Source organism: Aethalodelphis obliquidens, unplaced genomic scaffold (assembly GCF_003676395.1).
Source record: "Aethalodelphis obliquidens isolate GAN/ISIS:26980383/991018 unplaced genomic scaffold, ASM367639v1 scaffold16, whole genome shotgun sequence".
Taxonomy (NCBI): Eukaryota; Metazoa; Chordata; class Mammalia; order Artiodactyla; family Delphinidae; genus Aethalodelphis; species Aethalodelphis obliquidens.
The window spans coordinates 26,808,284-26,833,207 of record NW_020837960.1 but is presented as its reverse complement, the minus strand read 5'-3'; the positions used below and the strand labels follow the sequence as shown (position 1 = coordinate 26,833,207).

Sequence of the window (24,924 nt, the reverse complement as noted above, 5' to 3'; positions counted from 1 at the left end):
GGGAGAGGCAAGAGGGAGGGGACATGGGGATGTATGTATATGTATAGCTGATTCACTTTGTTATAAAGCAGAAACTAACACACCATTGTAAAGCAATTATACTCCAATAAAGATGTCAAATAAATCAATAAAAGATAAAGGCAACTGTTTAAAAATATGTCAGAAAATGTGTACATATAGCTGACTCAGTTCGTTGTGCAGCAGAAACTAACACAACATTGTAAAGCAACTATACCCCAATTAAAAAAAATCTATACCTTCTTGTTTGGAAAAAAAGTATGTCAGAAAGGAAGAGAAATAAGAGGTGTGATATTTTGGACATTTGGACAGTTGTTAATTCTATAATATAATTCTATGATATAAGTCTGTAATACAACATTATCATTATATCACTGAAATTAATTAAATGCTTCTCTCTTTCAGTTTGATTTTCAAGAGGCAGTAAAGAATTTTCTCCCTCCAGGAAACAAGGTGGTTAATGGAGAAAATTTGAGCTTTGCGTATGAATTCAAAGCTGACGCGTTATTTGATTTCTTCTATTGGTTTGGGCTCAGCAATTCCACTGTAAAAGTGAATGGAAAAGTTCTGAATTTGTCAAGTACAAGTCCAGAAAAGAAGGAGACCATTAAATTATTTCTGGAAAAGATGAGTGAACCTTTAATCCGAAGGAGCAGTTTCTCTGACCGAAAATTCAGTGTAACTTCCAGAGGTATGTTAAAAATTCTCAACTACCCGAAGAACGTAGTTAAATTAAAGGGTAGAATAATAGCATGGGGGAGGAGAATCAATTAATGGAAAAGGTAAGGCTTCTTGGTAAAGGGGAAATATAATATCACATATTTCAGAAACTAGGAAGTGAGAAACATTTACTACCAAAAAGAAATATAGTAAACTAACACAACATTGTAAACCAATTACACGTCAATAAAAATTAAAAAAAAGAAAAGAAATATAGTGACTTTTCCTTTTAGGCTCCTTTAAGTTTTCTGACATAGCAGTTTTACAGTGCAGCATACCCAGAAAATAATTTTAAAATATATTATTAATGTAAATACATGTTAATACTCATTGAAATATTATTAACAATAATTTAACTATAGAAGAATGATGCTTTCCTCATGTGCATATTCAGGGCAACAGAATGTATGGAAAAGTGTTGGCTGAGGGGGGAAGACACATGGTCGAGATATCCATCTTTATAAATATTTGGAAGGGTCCTCCAGAGTTTCTAAGACCACAAAAGAATATCTCTTGAGACTGCTTCACTTAACAGACCACAGGTCACATCCGGTGCGTTCTAGATTTTCCATCCAGGACCTCCTTCCCAGGACCTGGGGAGACTTTTCAATCCGATGTGGCTAAGGCAGTGATATCAGTCAAGTCACCTGGATCGGTCTTCTGCTGAGCCTGCTGTCTGTCCCAGGCTAGTCTGTGCTGGAAGGCAACTTCCCTGAACCAGGACTTTTGCTGCTCATTGCAAACAAATAAACAAAGAAAAACAAGCAAAAGACAACAACAAAACACCAGTCTCTACGAACCTGTCATTTTCAAAAAGTTAAAAAAAACCCAAAAAACAGAGGCTTCATTAGTTGCATTTAATGACAGTTGCTTTCTTCCAATGTTTCTAGCGAAAATGCTTACTCCTAGCTATTTCTTATCCTGGAAAGCAGCTTCCCTCTGTCTCTGTCTGTCTCTGTCTCTGCCTGCTTCCCTCCCTCCCTCCTGCCTTTCCCCCTCCTCCTTCTCTCTCCCTCTTTGTTGCTTTGCTTTCTCTGTCTGGGTACTTCTTACAAAGATGCCTTTGTTCTCTGCTCCATTGCTGCCATGGTGGGGGGGGGAGGGGAAGTTATGTGCTCATCCTTTTGGGGGAAGATTACCTTGCCTGGTTGTGGCCATCCCAGATGCCAGGTCCTTCCTGGGACACCCCCCAGCCCACCCACTGGCCACAGCAGCCTGAGCAGGGTTTTTCTGTTTCTTCATCCCTCACCCACTGTCCTTTATGCTGCCCGGGTGTTCACTGGCATCCTGGGGAGACTGAGGGGCATGTGAAGTTGGGCAGTGCTTCCTTGCAAGTTTACTCCGAGCCGGCCCTGGGGCCACTTCTACTTCAGAGCAGTGGGGAAGGATTCTTCAAGGCCCACCTGAGTCGTCGTCATGCACTGCAGGTGACCCAACCACCATGCATCAGCCACTCGGCAGGCAGCTCCGCTGGCTCAGCCCTGGTGATCACTTAGCCTGGCTTCATCTCCTTCTCGAGAACAGACCTTTGTCCTAGGCATCTTTTCCCCACCTGTGGGCCTTTTGTCATCAAGTGAGAAAGGGTACCTGTAACTCCAGCCCATGGAGAAGCAAGTGACATCCACATCCTCCTGGTGAACAGAAAGGAACACGTTTCTGTCAGCGTTTTGAGTTTTTCTGAGGAAGCCAGGATTCCCTATTCGTTATTGAAATGGTTACGTTGGATGCTGCATGGGCCTTAGGTACTGTTGGATTTGGGTTGTAGTTTTCCAGAGATGGTAATAATGCAAGCCCTGTTTACTTTTCTCAGGTTCACTAGATGAAGTTTTTAACTGCAGTCTGTCACCCAGATCAGCTCTGATGGAGCCTCTTTTGGCAGAATTACCATTTCCATGTGTTCTGGAATCTGAAGAGACACCCAACCCATTTATCTGATTGGATTGGACATTTTGCAGCTCCTCCTACACCCCAGGCCTGTGCCAGAACCCAAGGCTGAGGGGATCCAAGAGAGATGGGAGGCGGGTACCTCTGCCCTCTGCTCCTACAGAGACCCCTCCTTTCCATTTTTTTTTTTTCTTTTTTTTTTTTGCTGTACGTGGGCCTCTCACTGCTGTGGCGTATCCCGTTGCGGAGCACAGGCTCCGGACGCGCAGGCTCAGCGGCCATGGCTCACGGGCTCAGCCGCTCCGCGGCATGTGGGATCTTCCCGGACCGGGGCACGAACCCCTGTCCCCTGCATCGGCAGGCGGACTCTCAACCACTGCGCCACCAGGGAAGCCCCTCTCCTTTCCATTTTTGTGGGCGATGCTTTGGCAGGGCTGATGCAGCTGTCTTCAGGATGGGAGGGCTTTGGCCCCATGGCCTGGGCGGTTCCTCTCCTTTTAACACTTCTCTGAAGAGGCAGAGGGAGTGGCAGAGTCCTGCCACCCTGAATATTTCGCTTATGCCCTGGCGTCCTGGGAGCTCCTGGGCAGCCTTTGTGGGAGCCACCTGACCTGGGTTTTGCCCTGTGACACTTCATAAATCTGGGTTTAGCCCTCTGCTTGTCTGAACCCAAACCCAGCAAGCACGGGGTTAGCAGTGCCATTCTCTTGCAAACGTTGCTGAGCAAAAAGCCCAGGACATCCTTCATCAGAAGGCAAGTATGTTTTTCATCCTGCCCATAGGATGAAACCTTAGGAGAAACATTCACGGTGAGGCTCGCGGGAGGATTGGCCAGGTTGATAAGGCGGTAACCCTGCCACCCGCTGCCTGAAATTTGAACTCCCTTGACCTCCCTCTTAACAAAGTGGCCCGTGTAGAAAGAGGCCAGGTGATGTGATACCAAACATGACAGGAGAAGGATAATGTATGCGGCATTGTCCTCTCTGTTAAAAGCACATTATGTCAGTTGGGTATTTCATAAGCTTTTAGCAATCCTAACACTAAAAGCAGAATAGAAGATAGCTATACCATTACCATAATACATTGTTACAGCAATACATTTTTCATCTCATAGCTACAGTGGAGTTCTTCCAAAAGACACAAAACATCATCCTATTTACATCCTAAAAACCTGCATGAATGAGTTGCTACACAGGCTTATAATGAGAAAGATTTCTGGGTCCCGAGTATAATTTTTCTGTCCTTTTAAAAAATATTCCTGTATTATACATTATGATAGCACTACTGATTGTCCTTTCATTTATATTTGAAATGGTATGTACTATATTTGTGCAATTAAATTTTTCCTTAACATTCAGCATCGAATTGAGTAAATTTGTGACCAAGTATGTGTGATCTTTCCGTCACACCCTGCAGGTGGTATGTTGGCCTTGTAACTTATTACAGTGAGAATTGTGGTTTTACAGCTATTTTATCAAGAGCCTTCTTTGAAGAATAGGTCTGTGAAGTATTTGGAGAAAAAAAATTGATACTGATGTTTCAGAAAAGGGGAATGTTCCTTAATAACAGAAGGTGATAAACATTTGTTATTCACTCGGTGCAAAATGAAGAGTATTAACAAAAAAATAAGTTATACACCAGAACAAACAAACCTTAGGTGAATATCAAATAGTATATGCTTCCCAAAGGAGATAGAAACTCTATTCACAAAAATGGACAAAGTCCATTTTTTGAAAATAGTTGAATTCAGGAAAACCTTTGGTAATCGCTCCAGAAATGGACTAAAGATCTGGAAGTTTTCTTTTTTAAATTTATTATTTTATTTATTTATTGTTTTTGGCTGCGTTGGGTCTTCGTTGCTGCCCGCGGGCTTTCTCTAGTTGCTGCGAGCGGGGTCTACTGTTCATTGCTGTGCGCGGGCTTCTCATTGCAGTGGCTTCTCTTGTTGCGGAGCACAGGCTCTAGGCACGCGGGCTTCAGTAGTTGTGGCTCGTGAGCTTCAGTAGTTGCGGCTCATGGGCTCTAGAGCGCAGGCTCAATAGTTGTGGCGCACGGGCTTAGTTGCTCCGTGGCATGTGGGATCTTCCTGGACCAGGGCTGAAACCCGTGTCCGCCCCTGGAATGTTTCTTTTATCATTAAAAATTGTTTTCAGTCAACTCAGAGCCAAATGCATTTACTTAATTCGATATTCACTTACCAAAGTTTTATGACTGCCTCCAAGGAAATATACACTGTGCTAATGTATATTTCATTAGCAAATGTCACAAAGAATTGATACTGGGAAATCTATAAAATCGGTGAAAAGTCTATTGGGACAGATCTTCCTGGGTCAAAGTGACCTCAGTCTGGATGTATATTTGCCCTAATTCAGACATCTTAAACAGTTTAAGATCAGTAGAAATGTATAGGACAAGAATGGCCTAAGCAATCATTCATTCCATTCATTCATTCATTTATCACATATGATTGAGTGCCTACTGTGTGCAGTGCACTGGAGCTGGTATATAAAGGTGCCTAAAACATGGCCCTTGCTCTCAAGGAACATCCAGTCTTGTAAAAGACAGGTGTACAGCTAGTAAGAACAATAAAATTAGTGCTACGGGAGAGATTCAAAAAGGAAAGCGTCTAAAACGCTTATGATCCAGTTTTGGAGATAAAATTACTGACGTGTAACTGTAAAATTTAGTTTTAAAAGAAACATGTAAGGATCAATTTATCCAAGCAACTGATTTACTGAAGTTCTCAGTGAAAGAGTCACCTTGGAAGCTATTAATTTTTTCCAACAAGAATGCAATCTGGACATTATCTACAGAATAAGGGAGTTTTTCTCTTATTACCTCATGGTTAGAGTTTGATTTTTGGCCAAAGGAAAACATTGTCCAACTTGATTGCCTACCTTAATTATCAGCTCGAATGTCTTCTTACTGTTTCAAATACCCGTCTGTCTTCAAAGAGCAAAGTTATACCCCAATTTAAGAAATTCAAAAGAATGTGCATCAGTGTTTGAAGGGAGTTTCTAAAGAATTTCAAAGATGCTTTAAGCAATGGCAGTGTCATTATAATAAATGATTACTTTGAAGAAGAGAACATTCATTTGGATGGCTAACTGCTGGTCTAACAGATTTAAAATGAGTGTTCACACTTGATACTCACGGCTTGAATAAACTTGAGAGACCCAATAATGCAAGGCATTAGTAATTGTTCTTAAGGGTTCAGAGAAGAGAAAAACACAAGAATCAGAGACAGCAGAGATGGCCCAGGAAGGAGGTGACATTTATATACGATTGATGATGAGGTTTTGATAGAATCAAACGTCTGAACTTGCTGTTACAGCTTTAATTGGATAAAATGTGAGTTTGGTGAGTGGCAGGTTAGAAGAAGAGCTTAGAATTTACCCTGTTAAACTGGACTGTCCTAATAAAATAGAGACCATTATAAAATTTTCTTTTCTGGATTTTTCAATAAAAACAGAGCAATCATTCTTGGACGGCTTAAACACAACCCCTCTTAGTGGCAGATATGAACCAGGTGACCTCAGGAAGACCTGGATCTCTGATGGTAATTTTAAGTGTCAGTTTGGCTGGGCCACGGTGTCCAGATGTGTCGACAAACATTATTCTTGATGTTTCTATGAGGGTGTTTTGGATGAGGCTAACATTTAAATCAGTGGACTTTAAGTAAAGCAGATTGCCCTCCACAATGTGAATGGACCTCTCCCATCAGCTGAAGGCCTGAATAGAACAAAAGTCTGACCTCCCCTAAGCAAGACAAAATTTTGCACAGATGACCTTCAGACTTGAACTGCAATGTAGGATCTGCCCTGGGCTGCCCTGGGCCTCTGGCCTGCTGGCCTACTTTGCAGATTTAGGACTTGCCAGTCCCCACAATTGTGTGATCCAGTTCCTTAAACTAAGTTTCTTTCTCTCTCTCCACACACACACACACACACACACACAGACACACACACACACACACTATTGGTTCTGTTTCTCTAGAGAACCCTTAATAATACAGAGTCCATCACAGAAATGGAGAAAATGTTTTACGAGTTAATCCATCAGCTAAAACAAAGAGAAAAGACAGTATTTTTTTTTTTTACATGAAGACACTTGAATAAAAGCATTGCATACCACATAATAACAGGAAGTCTTGCCAAAATACAGCAAGCAAGCCAGAAAAACTTCACTCAGTACATTCATATCCAAAGCACTTGGCATTGCTGAAGAATGTCCGTGACCTCTTCTGGGCTTTTGGAAACAGTCACCGGCCAAGTCTCCCATCAACTCTTTCACATGCTTCCGCTCGTTCCGGAGGCAGCCTTTCCTGTCGTGCTACCCGGAGCAGAGGTCCTCAAACTCGAATGTGCCCTGGAATCTCTTGGAGGTTCAGCTGCAGATCCTGACTCAGGAGCTCGGTGGGGGAGGGAGGGAGAGCTGTGTTTCTGCGTTTCTAACCAGTTCCCAGGTGATGCCGAGGCCGCTGGTCCTGGGACAAGGCTCTAGACCTGTCCATCTCAAGCGTTACGAATCACCTGGGGATCTTGTTAGAAAAGCAGAATCTTGCTTCCCCCCGACTTACTGACTCAGAACTCGTGTTCTCGTCAAATGCCCAGGTGGTGTGGACACGCTCAGTTTGGGGATAGCTTGCTGGTACATCTGCTTTCTCCTGGCTGGGACCCTGTCTACTCTCTCCTGGAGCATCAAGTTCTCTCTCTCTCCCTGCTTCTTACCCTTGGCCTATGAACTTGGTTATTCTTCTCTCCTTTCAAGTCTCCATGTGACCCACACCCTCTTCCCCCGCTAGACCCTCTTCTCCTTCACAGGCAAAAGTTGAGTGTTCGGGCTTCCCTGGTGGCGCAGTGGTTGAGAGTCCGCCTGCTAATGCAGACGACACGGGTTCGTGCCCTGGTCCGGGAGGATCCCACATGCCGCGGAGCGGCTGGGCCCGTGAGCCGTGGCCGCTGAGCCTGCACGTCTGGAGCCTGTGCTCCGCGACGGGAGAGGCCACAGCAGTGAGAGGCCCGCGTACCGCAAAAAAGGAAGAAAGAAAAAAAAAATTTTGAGTGTTGCTTCGTTGCTGTCTCTTCCCTCCACCACCCAGCCCCATCTTGACTTCTTCATATCACGCTCCCTCTGTACGTGTGTGTGGCAGAAAGAAATTTCTTGTAATAATGTGAATGGGAAACCAGTTCGCATTTAATTCATTTGATGCAGCTGCTCTCAACTGGTTTTGGTCAATTCCAAACTCTGTCACAGGAGCGTTGGCAACCTCAAGGTCTTAGTGTCTGTGTGATGGATCCACTCTGGCAGGTGAATGGAACCTTGCTTCTCTTACTGCTGGAAAAGAGGATTTACTTAAACGACTGACCTGAGCCCTCACGCTGTTGCCTGACCCACTCAGTGCACACTCCTCATGTTCAGGTGGAGCTCCTCAGCGGGGCTGTGGGGCTGCTGGGCTGTCCCCCTCCCCCTTCACAGTATGGCAAGACCAAGCTCACAGGGCCTCTGGAGGACACAGGCTGTTTCCCCCTCCTGGGTCCTTCCTGGGCCTTGGGGCACCTCTCCCTCTTCATCTGGTCGCCTCCCGGGCATCTTGGAAAACTCAGCTCAGGCAATTCCTCTCCCCCTCCCCCAAGGTCCCATAATACTCTGGGCACTGCCCTTAATGTCATCATCCAGCTCACTTCAGGTGCTCAGTATTTGTTGAGGGAAAGAAGAAAGGAAAAATATTCTGCTTAATCCTTAAACGGAGTTGCCTCAAGGAACCCAAATTCAAAGGCAGGAAGAGTGCTGTACTGCTCATAATGAAATGGGCCTGTATCAACCATCCGTCTGCAGAAGCAGAAGCAGAAATGAAAGGCTATAAAAAAGAATGAAGGACTTCCCTGGTGGCGCAGTGGTTAAGAATCCACCTGCCAATGCAGGGGACACGGGTTCAAGCCCTGGTCTGGGGAGATCCCACATGCCGCAGAGCATCTAAGCTCGTGAGCCACAACCACTGAGCCTGCTCTCTAGAGCCTGTGAGCCGCAACTACTGAGCCTGCGTGCCACAGCTAGTGAAGCCCGCGCGCCTAGAGTCCGTGCTCCACAACAAGAGAAGCCACTGTTATGAGAAGCCAGCGCACGGCAACGAAGAGTAGCCCCAGCTTGCCACATCTAAGAAAGCCTGCACGCAGAAATGAAGACCCAACACAACCAAAAATAAAATAAATAAATAATTTAAAAAATTTTTTTAATAAAATTAAATTTTTAAAAAAAAGATCAAAAGAGTAATAAGACAAAAGAGCAATACCTTAGGTGTGTGTGGCTTTACGATTTATAAATTATCCTTAGAATTATTCATCTTTACAGCCCACTGAGGTGGGTACTCACATATTCCTTTTACAGATAAGGAAGCTGAGGCCCGGAGCAGTACCTGCTTTACGCCCAAGGCCTTCAGGTAGAAAGTGACGGATCTTCTGGCTCTCGGTTCCGCGAGTATCCCTCCCCGCCATTTCACAGCTTGCCTAAGACGAGACAAATGTAAGATATTAATACAAATTCACTGCAAAAATTCTATATACTCACTGCTCTATTTTTAAAGTGTATTTCTTTTAAATTATGCTATGCTAATTAGCTCTACTATTTCCAGACAGTAATCTGTTATTGGGTGTTACTTTCTTAATTTAGACTCCACTACTAAATCCTAATTTAGACTCATTCCTTCTAATAACATCGACAGAAGCCTGTGTGTCCCGCCATTCATTGCTATAAATTTGAGAGCCTAAATCTGTTATATTCATTCCATTACATGGATGGGACGCTACTCTCAGAAACTTCTGGTTGAGCTCTTCAGTTTAAAGAAATCCTTGCATATATACATGGGATCCTTACTTTGATGCCTATTCTGTCTCCTTTGATAAATTCCCTTTTGTTACTTCACTGTTCGCTTAAGGTCTATGTTAGAATAACCCCTTGAAAGGTTAAGGGATGGTTGTAAATTGCTTTCTAAGCATGGTGCCAACAGTCTCCAATGCGTACTTACTGTTTCCTCTTCGCATCCAAGTGGGTAATAGCTGTGTCCTAGCCAGGAGACATTCAATATCACTAAGCACCTATGTGCCAAATGACCAGGTAGCTGTCAAATAATATAAAAGACCCTCCACATACATGGGGGTGAGAGACCCAGTTGAACCTGTGGGGACAGAAGAATGATGACACTGACCGTCACAAAAACGATTTTTGGTGCCAGGAACATGGCCTGGTGAGAAGAAAGGTGTCACGCACGTCCCTACTCACTCCTCTTTCCAAGCGCACTTTTCTATCACCTCCCTGCCGGCTCCTCATTCCTGTGCAGAGATGACCAGTTTGATGGCATGAAACTATCTCAGAAACTCTGGTTCTAGTTCCACGTAACGCAAGATTACTTGTGATTTTTAATTCCTCTTGCTCGGATCCTGCAAGATCCCTGACGACTTCGCCTTCATTCGCTTAAGCTGAAAATTGTGCATAGCTGGCAATTTGCAGTTGAAAATCTGACAATATTACTTTCTCTTCGGCCCCTTTTGCTCCTCTCCCCAAATATATATAAGACAGTTCTCGGGAAAGCTCATTGCATGAACTAGACAAATACACGAAAGTAAGGTATCCATCATATTACTAGAAACACATCTTTTTACTTTCAGACCGGGTCCCCCAGCCGGCCCGGTGAAGCGCCCTGCACCTCGTCTGCCGGGGGCTGAGCCGCCGGGAACCTCCCCGCGTCTCCATGGCGAAGCGTCGCAAAGCAGCCGCGCAGCACCCAGCCCGGCTGGTGCGAGAGGCCCAGCGACGGCCTCTTCTAGCAAGAATGGCAGAGCCTGGGGAGGCTCCGTGTCCTTCTCAATGCGGCCACAAGATCCTGCCAAGTAAGACTGCGGACCTTGCCAGCCGGCGGGGGGCGGGGACGGGGTCTCCCTTGGAGACGCGGTGCCTGGAGCGAAGGCCGCTCGGGTCTTCAAGGGTGTGTGCCTCCCCCTTACGGGTGGGACTCAATTTAAGGAGAGGCTGGGAGTCAGGGAAAATGAAAGGGTGTTCACGACCTTGCCCCTTTCCAGCCCTTCGCCATACCTTCTGTCAAAGCCCTCCCTAAACAGCTCGGAGTTTAAACACCCCATGAAATGTCCAGGAGGGGACAAGCAAAAGGAAGGCCTAGTGTCTGGAGAACAAAGACAAAGACAAAGAAGCAACAGAGGTCGGGAGCTCTGAAGAGAGCAGACCCAGCGGGGGCCCTGATCCCCGGCAGGATCTGGGAAACAGCGCAGAAAGAGGGCGGGGAGGGGCTGCAGAATGCAGAGAAGCGACCCCCAAGAGGATCTGCAGCGTCCCCCACCCCCACCCCGGTGGCTGTAGCAGAGGCTGGGAACTATGGCATTCAGCTGTCGCTTCTAAACTTCGCTGATTTTTCTTTCAAAGGGATTTTGTATCTAACAGAGGCAGTGCTTTTAATACTAATTCTGCATGCGAATGCAGCTGGTGTACTAACTCAGCTGTTTGTGTCAGTGGAGGGAGAGCCACTCTAGCTGTGGTGCTACTGGCATGATTACTGTGTAGTCAGCTCCATCCCGGTCTTTCTCATGGCAATAATAACCCATCGCAGCCCTCTAGCTGGGTAATTGTGGTTCCCTGGTGGCTACGGAGCAGTGGGGATTGTTCAACTGCAAATTCCCTAGAATTGTAGTCCCAGGAGAATGAATGAAATGCATACTTTCATCCCATTCATCCCTTTGTAAATTACGAAGAGCAAATGAAAATAATTAATACAAAAATATTTACAACACGAGTTTCTCTATGGTGTCCAGGCAGAGGAGCTGGAGCCCTCCCCAGGAACGCCCCCCCCGGCCCCCCGCCCCACTCCCCTGAGTCTCGTCCTCCATTTCTAGCCACCCTGTCTTGGTTTCTTTCACTGTCTGCTCTCCCCCCTCTTGTCTGGGAATGTTGGCGTCCTCCAGGTTTTCTCCTTCTTGGCTTACATCCCCTATGTGAGTGGCCATATCCTGCCACAGGGCTTCTAGTCTACATAAAGGTGCCAATCAATGGCTCTCTCATCTTTATCTCTAACTCAGATGCTCTTCCTAGATCTCAGACCAAAATATCCATCTGTCTACCAGATGCACTTGGATGGCACAGAAGGGCCTCAAACGCAACACGTACAAAACTATACTCTTTGTCTTCCTAGACTTGGAAGCTCAGTAAGGAGGGTCCCATCTGCTTAAAGGAGAGGGGAGGGCAGCTTCACTGACACCTCAATGTCATCTCCAGGCGTCACTGATTCTGCCTCCAAAGTGTCCCTTCCCCTGGGGGAGTTTGCCCCTTCACCTCCGGTCCTGAGTCTCTAACAGCCACTCTGTGCTACTCCATCCTCCACTGATGGAAGGATTACCCTCTAAAAGGTGGGCCTAATGTGTCACTGTCCAGCTCTGGTCTCAAAATAGGATGAGGCCGATGACGCCTATGGACGAATTGCTATCGAACTATTACTATCGACTGGGCTCTTAAGTGCTGTATTCCTTCCAAGGACCGCCATAAATTTCCACAAACTGGTGGCTGAAAACAATAGAAATTTATTTTTTTCACATTTTGGAGGCCAGAAGCCTGGTATCAAGCTATTGGCATGGCTGCACTCCCTCTGGTGGCTCTTGGGAAGAATCCGTCCTTGCGTCTTCCAGCTTCTGGTGGCTGTCGGCATTCTTTTTCTTTTTTTTCGGTACGCGGGCCTCTCACTGTTGTGGCCTCTCCCGTTGCGGAGCACAGGCTCCGGACGCGCAGGCTCAGCGGCCATGGCTCACGGGCGCAGCCGCTCCACGGCATGTGGGATTCTCCCAGACCGGGGCACGAACCCGTGTCCTTTGTATCGGCAGGCGGACTCTCAACCACTGCACCACCAGGGAAGCCCTGTCAGTATTCTTGACCTGTGGCCATCACTCCAGTCTCGGCCTCCATGGTCACATCACCTCCTCCTCTTCCGTGGCCAACCTCCCTCTGCCTTCCTTACGAGGACACTGAAATTGCATTTAGGGCCCACCGGATAATCTAGGGTGTTCTTCATCTCAAATCCTACTTGCATCTGCAGAGTGATCAGGCCTAGATTGGTGTTGCTTGCTTCGGAAAAAGACAGTCTCTGTGCAGAAGATCCTTCCAGATCCTTCTAAGAGTCAAACTCAGAGCTTCAAATCAGGTGAAGTGATAGTTTATTTTAAGAGCAACACAGCCTCACAATTTCTCCCCACCTACTTGTCCGTGCTTGAAATTCTCTTAACAAAGAACATTAATTCTGCTGTTGGAATAAAATGCTTTAAAGTATAAAGTGGTTCCCACTAAAGAAGGAGAATCAAAGGATAATGTCTTTTCTAGTATAATGGGATCAGAGCGTAGACACCAGCCAGGAGTCTGCGAACAGAAGGACAGAGCGTGACAGGCAGGGGCTAAGGCTTTAGTTAGCCCGGGGAAGCCTCAGGTGGAGGTGAAACTCACCCCGTGTGAAGGCGGCGGGTGAATAGTTACAGAGGGGCAGATGCAGCTGCCTGGCTGGATTCAAGGACCTTTTCGATGAGAAACAAGCCCTGGATGGCAGAGGTGGAGAGATGGGAGAGATGGGGAGAAGTACACAGATGGCAAAAACTAAATGTTTCTTTTTTATATGTAGGCAGTGGCATTTGGGTTCTCAGACTATTTGGAAATTGAAGACACCTTTGAGAAAGATGCTTTACGGCAATTGTATTCAGGATGCGTGAACGGGAGAAAAGGCAGGCAGTGAGGTGGGTGCGGTGTGAGAGGTGAGGTGATGGACCCCAGACGGCTTTGCTTCGAACATGGAAGGGATCATTTCACCCAGGTGCTAGTGAAATCTAAAAAGCCACAGGTAACTGCCTAGATATGAAGAAAGAGAGAATGATCGAATTAAATTTTAAAAATATATTCCCAAGTAATCTGGTGGTACCTCCGTTCACAAGGGGAGGTTGGGGCAGATCAATCCTCGTGTCTGCATACTGGTGAATTCTCCATCCTCACCCTCTGGGCCGCCAGCAGCATTTGCCGTTGTAGGTGTCCCTCCCTCCTCCTGGAATCATGTTTTTCCTTCGGCCATCAGGACACCACAGCCTCCTGGGTCTCCACTCCGCTCACTGAGCTTCTCAGCCTCCTTCACCGGCTTCCCCTCATCTCCCCAGCCTCTTGACACTGGGGGGCCCCGGGCTTCAGCCTTTGGACGTCACCTCCTCTAATGCCACTCCCTCCCTTGCTGAGCTCACTCACTCTCACAGCTTTAAAGAACAGCTATGCCGCGGAATCTTGCACAGTCGTTACAAAGAATTAATTACAGCTGCACCAGACGAGTCAGAGGGGCTTCCCATACGGCGCCGTTAAGTGACAAGTAGAAGAGGACACTTTGTGTAAGATGAGCCTGTTTTTGTAAAACAAAATAGGACTAGAACCCAATGTGATAATGTATTGATGTACGTATATATCAATCTGTATATGATTATAGTAGCAGTTATAAAAGTCTGGAAAGAAACAGGCACAATTGTTGACATGGGCTACTTGGGAGGAGGGTGATTACAAGCAGGGCCAGGAAAGAGCCACGACAAGGGGTCCAGGAGAGAACCTGACATGGAAACTATGACCCTCTTTGTGTAAAATCAGTTCATGCATTTACAGGTATATCTAATGTGATGCATGAAAAGTCAGGCAATAAAACAGCGATAGTGAACATCCTAAGATGACAGAATTTCAAATGAACTCTTTTCTTTATATTTTTATGTATTGCTCGAATTCTTTAAAATAGTATATGTGAGTTCTCAAGAAAAACAATAGACCTATTTTTATCTAGGGGGGGAACTCATAATTAAATTGAGCTTCCCCTCTACCCTAGTGGAGCTCACAAGTTGGCCTTCACTCCTTTACACTCTGCATTACCACCCAAAACGTTTGTCTCTTGCAAAATTATTTTAATTATTAAAACAACATTTGATCAAAATATGCTGGCTTGCCACATTTAAAACTGTTTTATTGTGCTTTTAGCAGGTGATACCGATCGGGATTCCTACGCCACCACGACGAAGACTGCGTTCACACCTAAGACAGGAGCAGTGCCTGCTTTCATTCGGTACATTCCAATTCAAATCAGATTGATATACACGCTTGAATTTGTTCACCTTTCTTGTATTATTCAGAGTCCAAAACCAATAGAGAGTAATCAGAGAAGGCTTATAGAAAATGAACTCAGATCAGACCCACTGCACGCACAGGTCTCCTCCAAGCATCAGAGGGGGTTTCCCCTTCAAAGAGTATCCCAAGCTCCCACAGGAAAATTGAGAAAATTAACACATGGGTCTTTCATAAAGCCACTGTGCGTCATGCTTTACAACAGAGCCAGTATACAGTTAATAGAACTGTGCTACCTAGACATGGAGCATGAATTGAGTTCATTACCTGGTATACGGTAGGCAGGCAATGACAACTGAATGACTGGGTAAGTGAGTAATTGTTAGCACTTCCACCCAATACTAGTCTTGGAAGCTGGAACAAGGCCACAGTCCCCTTACCCTTACCTTCACTCCTCCAACTATTGCTTCCTAAAGCAATGTTTGCTTGCAACTTCTCCCTCAATTCCACCTGAACCGAGGGTGGTGGGAATTTCTGTCCATCAGCTGCCTCTCTAAGCTCATTGGTGGGTGAGAGGGGGTGGGGCTGTGAAAGCCCCGCCGTCTTTCATGGCATCAGTGGTAGGTGGGAAATTAGCATGGAGGACCTTCCCTTGTCTGTGTTCACTCTGTAAATTACTTCCAACATAGAGGATCTTTTCACCTTAAAAGTTCACATTGTCGAGAAGTCAAATGGAGTACTGTCCAGACTGTGGTGCAGTCAGGCAGAAATGGGTTCCAGCCTCAGCTCCCTGCTCTAATTACCCCTTATTTCCTCTGCTCCCTTAGGCAAGTAACCAGCCAGCTACAGCTCAGTTTTATGGTTGGCAAAGTGGGAATGATGACTGCTGCATAAGGTGGTTGTTCTGAGGACAAACTGAAAGCATTAATCCAGTGACTATAGCACGAAGAAGTTACCCCCCAAATTTTCATTCATTTTTCCCCAGCATAATATACGACAGACTTCCAAAAAGTGCAGGTCTGCAAGACTCCTAATTTCCGAGTTACCGGCTATCCCACTGAGTCACGTTATATCCCCTACTGGGAGGTTTACCATCTGACAGTAAGGGTTATGCCAGCTTCCCAAACAGTAACAGTTGTCTGAAGAAGAAACATTTGGGATGAAAGCCAAAACCAAATGGGTACTTATGGAGTCTAGGTCAGTGGTCTTCAAATTCACATATTTTTAAAGTCCACAGAAAAGTTCTTATTATAAATTTAAATAGCTGTAAAAGATAAAACTTCCAGCCCATCCTAAATATTGACATTTTAAAACAAGACCATTAAATCATTTCTTTACATATAACCAGTGGGTAATCTAACCACCTTAGCAAATTGATACTCACTCTGACCCTTTTTAAAAAATATATACAAACAAGCTCTTCTTTAACAGATCATTTATTTCATTCTCTTTCCTTCTTGAGCTCTTACTCCCAGTCTACTTCCTCCATAGAATTTTACGCTGCTCTAATATATTTTGTGTTTGAAAGCAATTTATTGATCACTCCATTATACCTCTTTGCAACTATTTCAGTATATTAATTGACATTAATTTTTAAACATGTTATAGGACCCTAAGTATTGAGTTATCACAATTATTTTTAGTACAGAATTGCTCAAAGCAATAAACACATTACAAATGTTAATAATTACTAAACAGAAAAAGTAAATTTTTTGGAATTGCATCTTGATGAGATAAATGGGGCTGTTTTGTTTTCAATTACTTTATGTTTCCAGATTTGAGTGTTATTATGTTGGGAATGAGACCACATTCAGCATCAATTTTTCCTGCTTTTTTTTTTTCAATTTATAAATGCTAGTGTTGAGAAACCTTGTTCTCATAATTAAGTAGATGTGAATGAAAGGAGTTTTAGTGTAGCATTGCCATTCGACACTCTGAACTCTTTATGGTTATATGCCAAAAATCACAAGGTGATTTTTTAATGATTGATTGGCTGACAGCTTGCTTGTGTACTCCTTCAGTTTCATTGAAAGCAAATAATTAGATGATTTGTCATCCAGTTATTGAGTTATTCCCTATCTCGTTTTTCTGAGAAGTATACTGAAAAGGCCTGTCTTTTTTTTATATTTGAATTTTATTTTCATTTTATTGTATTTTTATATAAAATTTTTATTAAAATATTTTATTTTATTTTTTTAGACATGTTCTTATTAGTTATCAGTTTTATACATATTGGTGTATACATGTCAATCCCAATCTCCCAATTCATCCCACCACCACCAAGCTCCCCGCTCCCGCCACTTCCCCGCTTGGTGTCCGTACATTTGGTCTCTACATTTGTGTCTCAATTTCTGCCCTGCAAACCGGTTCATCTGTACCATTTATCTAGATTCCACATATATGTGTTAATATATGATATTTATTTTTCTCTTTCTGACTTACTTCACTCTATATGACAGTCTCTAGGTCCATCCACGTCTCTACAAATGACCCAATTTCGTTCCTTTTTATGGCTGAGTAATATTCCATTGTATATATGTACCACATCTTCTTTATCCATTCGTCTGTCGACGGCCATATAGGTTGCATCCATGACCTAGCTATTGTAAATAGTGCTGCAATGAACATTGGGGTGCATGTGTATTTTTGAATTATGGTTTTCTCAGGGTATATGCCCAGTAGTGGGATTGCTGGGTCATATGGTAATTCTGTTTTTAGTTTTTTAAGGAACCTCCATACTGTTCTCCATAGTGGCTGTATCAATTTACATTTCCACCAACAGTGCGAGAGGGTTCCCTTTTCTCCACACCCTCTCCAGCATTTGTTGTTTGTAGATTTTCTGATGATGCCCATTCTAACTGGTGTGAGGTGATACCTCACTGTAGTTTTGATCTGCATTTCTCTAATAATTAGTGATGTTGAGCAGCTTTTCGTGTGCCTCTTGGCCATCTGTATATCTTCTTTGGAGAAGTGTCTGTTTAGGTCTTCTGCCCATTTTTTTGATTGGGTTGTTTGTTTTTTTTAATATTGAGCTGCATGAGCTGTTTATATATTTCGGAGATTAATCCTTTGTCTGTTGATTTGTTTGCAAATATTTCTCCCATTCTGAGCGTTGTCTTTTCGTCTTATTTATATTTTCCTTTGCTGTGCAAAAGTTTTAAGTTTCATTAGGTCCCATTTGTTTATTTTTGTTTTTATTTCCATTACTCTAAGAGGTGGGTCTAAAAGATTTTGCTGTGATTTATGTCAAAGAGTGTTCTTCCTATGTTATTTTGTACATTCATTTTGATTTTCATTTTGAGATTTTTGTGCATTAATTTTGTATCCTGCAACTTTACCAAATTCATTGATTAGCTCTAGTAGTTTTCTGGTGGCACCTTTAGGATTCTCTATGTATAGTATCATGTCATCTGCAAACAGTGACAGTTTTACTTCTTCTTTTCTGATTTGGGTTCCTTTTATTTCTTTTTCTTCTCTGATGGCCATGGCTAGGACTTCCAAAACTATGTTGAACGATAGTGGCAAGAGTGGACATCCTTGTCTTGTGTCTGATGTGAGAGGAAATGCTTTCAATTTTTCACCACTGAGAATGATGTTTGCTGTGGGTTTGTCATATATGGCCTGAAAAGGCACGTCTTAACAAATGACTATTAAATTACATCTGTTACTCCTTCATTTGGAAGAAACTTATTTAATATTATATACTCAAAAAGGACTTGGAAAATAGGAACATTAATTTCAATAAAGGTTTTCCAATATAATCTTTTTTTTTATAAAAATGCTTTTGTCATTGCATACTCTATATTTTTATCCAAATCTTTGAGCTGAAGATTTAATTCATACAATTTACACCATGTTTACCTAGCTGGTAAAACCAGTCCTTGTGGTCCAACCAACAAGTGAAATTAGGTTTACTTCCTGTCAAAATAAATATCTGACTACAATTCTAGTTTAAATAAATGTTAATATATGTTTTGAGGAATATTATGAAAACTACTGATAAATTATAGAATGCATATTGTAGGGAAGATTATTAAAAGTAGACAGGAGAAGTGTAGAAAGATTCAGGTCTAATATGATTAATTACATCCAAGTAACAAAAATAATGCAATGAAATGTGTGGCTAAATATGTAAGTTGTCTGTGAAGTGAGGAGTATGATAAAAAATATGAGGTTCTTTCGTTAAATATGTTCTCATGTGTGCAGAACTCTGGTGCTTGACTCTGGAAAATAATTAAATAATATCATGCATAAAAATCAGAAACAATTCCATTGATTTATTTGGAAACCAAATCAAACATTTACTATGTATTTAATGAAAGAGAAAGTTATATATGGTAAGTATATAGTTATATATGGAAAATTACTAGTCTGACAAGCTAGCGTATACTTTCATGTATTGTTAAATATTTCACATCACAAAATAAAATGAGGACTGGCTATATTGAAGTAAATATTTCATAATATGTTTGGGTTAAAAACTTAGCTTTAAATACCTTATTGAATGATGAATACAAAATCTGAAAAAAAGATCACAAGATTTTTATGTACCAGTTTTATCCAGTGACTCTTTAAAAATTTGATAGTCTCAGAAAAGATTCCAGGTACATTGAAAAGAATCAGCATCGCCATCCTGTACTGCTTCATCTAAACAGAGATGCTCTTCTTTCCAGCTAGTGACATATCCTAGGGATTTTTTTAAAGCTGGAAAAGTGCTTACCTTTAAATATGTAGGGGAAAGAGCCATTTTCAGCAATCTATATTCTCTGCTCTCCTCTTAGAAGCTTCTCCTTAAAGAGGGATGAACATTTGATAATTTTTAGGACAGGGAAAACTAGCCATTACTGTCAGCCACACCAATCTACAGTGTACCTACATTCAGAACATCCCTGCACAGGCCATAATGCTCTGGTTATAGCCCCACCCTTTACTCTTGACCTAGAACGGCAAGCCCTAGGTAAGTATATGGAATTTGGGTTACAAGGGAGTTCCCTGAAATCACCATAATGAAGCTCCCGGCGCCCCTCTCACCATTGGCAGCTAACACCCTGAGGTGTAATGCACCTTAGTAAGATCCTATGGTGAAGTGGGGAAGGGAGAAAAGGATGCGGGAAGGAAAAGACCCACTAGATATGCAGCTTTGTGTCTCAGGCAGATACATGTTAAGAAAGGATATACTGAGAAATGCGGATGTGAAAATCTATTCCTTTAAAGCAATTTGTGCTGTGATCCCTTTGGAAAGGTCTTCATGCACCTTCGATGACTTCAGTTTGATTTAGGACCACAGTCATGCTTGAATCTGTACATCTGAATGACAAGTGAAATAGTGCAGCGTCCAGATGTATCCCACTTTCCAGATGTTTGGTTTTGTACAGACGTAACCTGAATCTTACCCAGCCCTCTTTTTAAAAAAGTCAATATGAAATATTTTAGACACACACAAAGGAATATACAATAAATCCCTAGCTATTATCCAGCTATAATAATCAACAACACATGGACATTTTTAATGTATATCCTCCACTTAGCCTTCCCACTGGCTAATGTTGAAGCAAATTCCAGGCATTATATCATAAGTCTAAGTATATTTTTATGTATCTCTTGAAAGATAAGGATGCTTTAAAAATATGTAACGATACCATTATCTCACCTAAAAAAGCAATTCCTTAATATCAAATAGCCAATAAGCGATCAAATTTTCCCCAGTTGTCTCATAATTAAAAAAAAAACAAACAGTTGGTTAGAAATTGAATCCAGACAAGGTCTCTGCATTGTATTCTCTTACTTCATTTAATCTACAGGTTCCTCCACTTTTTTTTTCTGAGAATTTCTTTGTTGAAGAAACAGATGATTTGTTCTGGATTTTTCTGACTCCATCCCTATAGTGTCATTTAAAACTATCCTTCTTTTCATGTATTTCCTGTAATCTAATATTCCAAAGACTTCATCTGATTCAGGTTGGGTATTTTCACAAAAGTATTTAATAGGTGGTGTTGGGCACGTATATCCAGAGTGGCAACTACTGATCATTGCCTAGATGCGTTATTTCATTAGGGACTTGCAAGCCAGTGGTATCCTAATTCTTATATTTTTCCTTTTATTAACTGGAATACTTTTTACATAAAGAAACTTTCCTTCACCAAGTATTTAGTTATACTCAAGTACTGTTTACACAGAAGAGTACTCATCTCTTTAAAAAAATTAATTAAAAAATTAATGTATTTCAGATTATTCTTTTAAATTTAGGACACTCTTACTTTTGTTAAGGGCCATAATAATATACAGGATTGTTTCTTTTCAGGGAAACCTAGAAATTAAATTATTTCTGGCATCAAGTCTTAAGGCAGCCAATCTTTCAAAAATTATTTGACATGTGTACTCTTGTGAAATTTGGTATTTAATCCCTTACTCTAGTTTCCACCCTTTTCTCACAGTCAGAAAAGTACCAGAAGATTAGGATATACATATTCACTTAGTTATCCTGTTCCCAACCAGACACAGTACAATGATGAGTATGTTTGGAAATCATATTCTAAAGAAGATTTGATCAACATTGGAATTTCAAGAGGAATCAAGAACCACAAATCTTATTACCCCAGTCAAGTAAGATAATATCTACATATCTTTTGAACGTGATATTCTATCAATAATCCGTAAGAATGAGAGTTTGGATATATCCCAAAGATCCTTCATCATCTACCGCTGTGGTCCTTCTTAGACTATTTTCTGCTCACCTTCTCACATTTATTTCTAACTCCTACTTCCTTATCCCCTTACATAAGAAACATTTATTTTAATAAATTTATTTATTTTTGACTGCGCTGGGTCTTCGCCACTGTGTGCAGGCCTCTCACTGCAGTGGCCTCCCCAGTTGCAGAGCACAGGCTCCAGGCACATGGGCCCCAGCAGTTGCGGCACGCAGGCCCAGTAGCTGTGGCTCACGGGCTCCAGAGCACAGGCCCAGTAGTGGTGGCGCACGGGCTTAGTTGCTCCACGGCATGTGGGATCCTCCTGGACCAGGGCTCGAACCGGCTTCCCCTGCCCTGGCAGGCAGACTCTCAACCACTGCGCCACCAGGGAAGTCCCTGAAAGTTTTTTTTTTTAATTGAAGTGAAATTCACGTAGCGTGGAATTAACCATTTTAATGTGAACAGATCACTGGCTATTAGTACATTCATAATGTTCTACAACCACCACCTCTGCCTCATTTCAAAATATTTTCATAATCTCAAGAGGAAACCCTGTACCCATTAAGAAATTATTCCCTGTTTCCCTCTCCCCTAGTCTCTAGCAACTACCAATCTGCTTTCTGTCTCTAGATATTTTATATGTGGAATCATACTATACAATATGTGACCTTGGTCAGGTCCTTTTGTATCAGGAACTTCTCTTAATAATGCCGAAGGAGCTCATTAACATGAAATTTTATACAGACAATAAAACCATTAGTCAAGAAGAACTAAGAACTAATAGGTACTTTAAGCATATATCACATAGGCAGTAACTAGTGTGTGGTTCAGATTAATTGCTAATACATAGCAATTACATTTCTTTTTTTTTCTTTTATTCACTCATTAATTTAGTAAATATTTACTGAGGTCTATTACAGTGATATGTACTAAGGATCAATGAAGAATAAGACTTAATCTTAATTAAGTACATAAAGGCACAGACGTGGAGAACAAACATATGGATACCGAGGGGGAAAGTGGAGCGATGGGAGGAATTGGGAGATTGGGATTGACACCTATATACTATTGATGCTGTGTATAAAATAGGTAACTAATGAGAACCTGCTGTATAGCACAGGGAACTCTACTCAATGCTCAGTGGTGACCTAAATGGGAAGGAAGTCCAAAAGGGAGAGGATGTATGTATATGTATGGCTGATTCATTTTGCTGTGCAGTAGGAACTAACATAACATTGTAAAGCAACTCTACTCCAATAAAAATTAATTTTAAAAAAAGACTTAATCTTTATCTTCAAAGGAACTCAGAGTAAATCCAGAGCCTGATTTTTGTCTTTTCTGGGTCTTCATCTCCAGTTGCTCTCCTTCTGTGCTGGTCCATCCTGGTCCACATGGACCAGCCCCTCAAGACCCTTCTCAACGTGGCTCCTAACTTTCCTCTCCTGCTTCACCTTCAGCCAGTCCCCGCTTCCCTGCGTTCCTCACTCGCACCAACTAGACCGCATTTCATGAACACTCTGTGCATCTTTTGCTTCAGTGTTGACCCATTTTCAAAACACGCCTTTTGCTGTGTGTGCCTTTTTGATTCTTGTCTTCCTTCCCTTCTGGTAACAGAGCCTGTCACACTCCCTCTGGGCTTCTGTAGCACCTTATCCACAGCTCTGAGTGAGTGATTCTTATGAGAAGCTTGTTCACAATATAAGTGCCTGGGTCCCACTTCTAGAAAGTCTCGATGTCTGGGATAAGGTTCAGCAGGTATATTTTGGAATAACCTTCCTAGGTATTTCTGATGTATTATCTCCATGTGAGAACCACAGTTCCAAGTGTTATAGTTGCAAGATATCACATTCCATATCCATGTATCCTGTATATCTCTTTCTAATCACACTGGTTTGAGATTGTCTTGAGGTAGAACAATGACTTAATTACCTTTAACCTTGGCACAGAATCCATATAGGAACTGAAAACATTTGCTTTTGAGTGTCAGCTAGGGGAGAAGGATAGACATCTGTATCAAGTATTTCAACGGGAATTTATTTATTAATAAAGCCATTAGTAATTTACAAAAACCAACTTATAGATGCTGCTTACTGGGAACGATACCAGATGATTTTCCAAAATAGCTTAAGGAATGTCCTGATGTTTGAGCCCGAGAGTTTTCTTCTCTCTCTATAACCTTGCCTTCTCCTCGGGTGGTTTATGAGGTCATTATGAGGGCCATTGAGTACCCATGGCCTCTCTCCCTGAGTCATCTAAACTAAGAGGCACCATGTAGTGAAACCCTTTCCCACTGTGCTGGTCTGGACAGAGATCAATTTTTAAAAATCAATATTAAAATGCTCTCGAGTACCAGTAGGTGACATCACATATTGTTTGATATACAATGTACATTTAAATTTATTTTGAAAAGACCTATTGAAAAACTATTTTGGAAAAAGAATAGAGGTTAGTGTTAATAGTAATTAGCACTGTTGTGACATTGCTCATGATATTTGTGGCTTTTTTTTTTTAGGGTTATGAATACTTTATTTTTTCTAGTATCACTTATTTTATTTTTTCAGAGAAGACTTTGATCTTTATTTCTAATCACTTTTTCATCTCCTATCACAAGTAGCTGATTTTGTCCATATTTCCACGATTTGAATTTTTTCTCTTCATTTTATTTATTTTTAAAAAATTTTTTATTGGAGTATACTTGATTTACAATGTTGTGTTAGTTTCAGGTGTACAGCAATGTGAATCGGTTATATGTATACATACATTCACTCTTTTTTAGATTCTTTTCCCACATAGTCCATTACAGAGTATTGAGTAGAGTTCCCTGTGCTATACAGTAGGTCCTCATTAGGTGATATTCATGTTTTTAATATCTACGTCCCAATTAAAGTTGGTGTTGTATGATGTGCCTCTGAACCAACATTTTGTAGCAAGAATTAGGGCTGAACTCGCTCCAGGTGAAATGACTTGTGATTCTCTCCTCAGTTAATCTGGTAGTGCTTGTGGAACCTGGTTTTAGTCAGTGCTTCAGAGGTATTTAAGGATCATATGTTTAACGAGTATTTGTTAGCAGAGTTATTTCCAAAAATAATAGTGCTACAGTTCACTAATGACAATGATCTTACCTAACCCTCCATCGGTAAGGTTCTTTTCCTTTGAGTGGTTCTTTTCCAGATAATGGGGATGATATGCACTGCCCTATCTAAGGTTGCCAGGTTTAGCAAATAAAAATACAGGGTGCCCAGTTAAATTTGAATAATGGTGTATAACAGGTAAAAAATGAGTACCTATACATACTTACACGAAGAAATTATTCATTGTTTATCTGAAATTCAAATTTAACTGGCATCCAGGAATTCCCTGGTAGTCCAGTAGTTAGGGCTGTGTGCTCCCATTGCAGGGGGCATGGGTTTGATCCCTGGTTGGGGAGCTAAGATCCTGCAAGTCACATGGTGTGGCCCCCCCAAATTTAACTGGCACCCTATGTTTTATATGG

General features: G+C 42.2%; 1 protein-coding gene and 1 long non-coding RNA gene across 3 annotated transcripts in view; one reads left to right on the top strand and one right to left on the bottom strand.

Moving 5' to 3' along the window:
* MEDAG (mesenteric estrogen dependent adipogenesis) overlaps positions 1-2,896 on the top strand; it is a 21,948-nt gene extending 19,052 nt beyond the window's left edge. The window contains exons 4-5 of the mRNA XM_027116568.1: positions 424-709; positions 2,549-2,896. Coding sequence (XP_026972369.1) covers positions 424-709; positions 2,549-2,673 — 411 coding nt within the window. The 3' untranslated portion in view covers positions 2,674-2,896. The remainder of the gene's footprint in view (positions 1-423; positions 710-2,548) is intronic.
* A 4,761-nt stretch (positions 2,897-7,657) lies between these two features.
* On the bottom strand, positions 7,658-10,279 carry LOC113625715 (uncharacterized). Of its 2 annotated transcripts, XR_003434812.1 has the most exons (4): positions 9,901-10,279; positions 9,647-9,796; positions 9,038-9,128; positions 7,658-7,959 (listed from the first exon to the last, which is right to left on the bottom strand). It is a non-coding gene; the product is annotated as an uncharacterized LOC113625715 (long non-coding RNA). The 2 variants fall into 2 exon arrangements; XR_003434811.1 differs by having other exon boundaries at positions 9,647-10,279.
* Between the last annotated feature and the right edge of the window lie 14,645 nt (positions 10,280-24,924).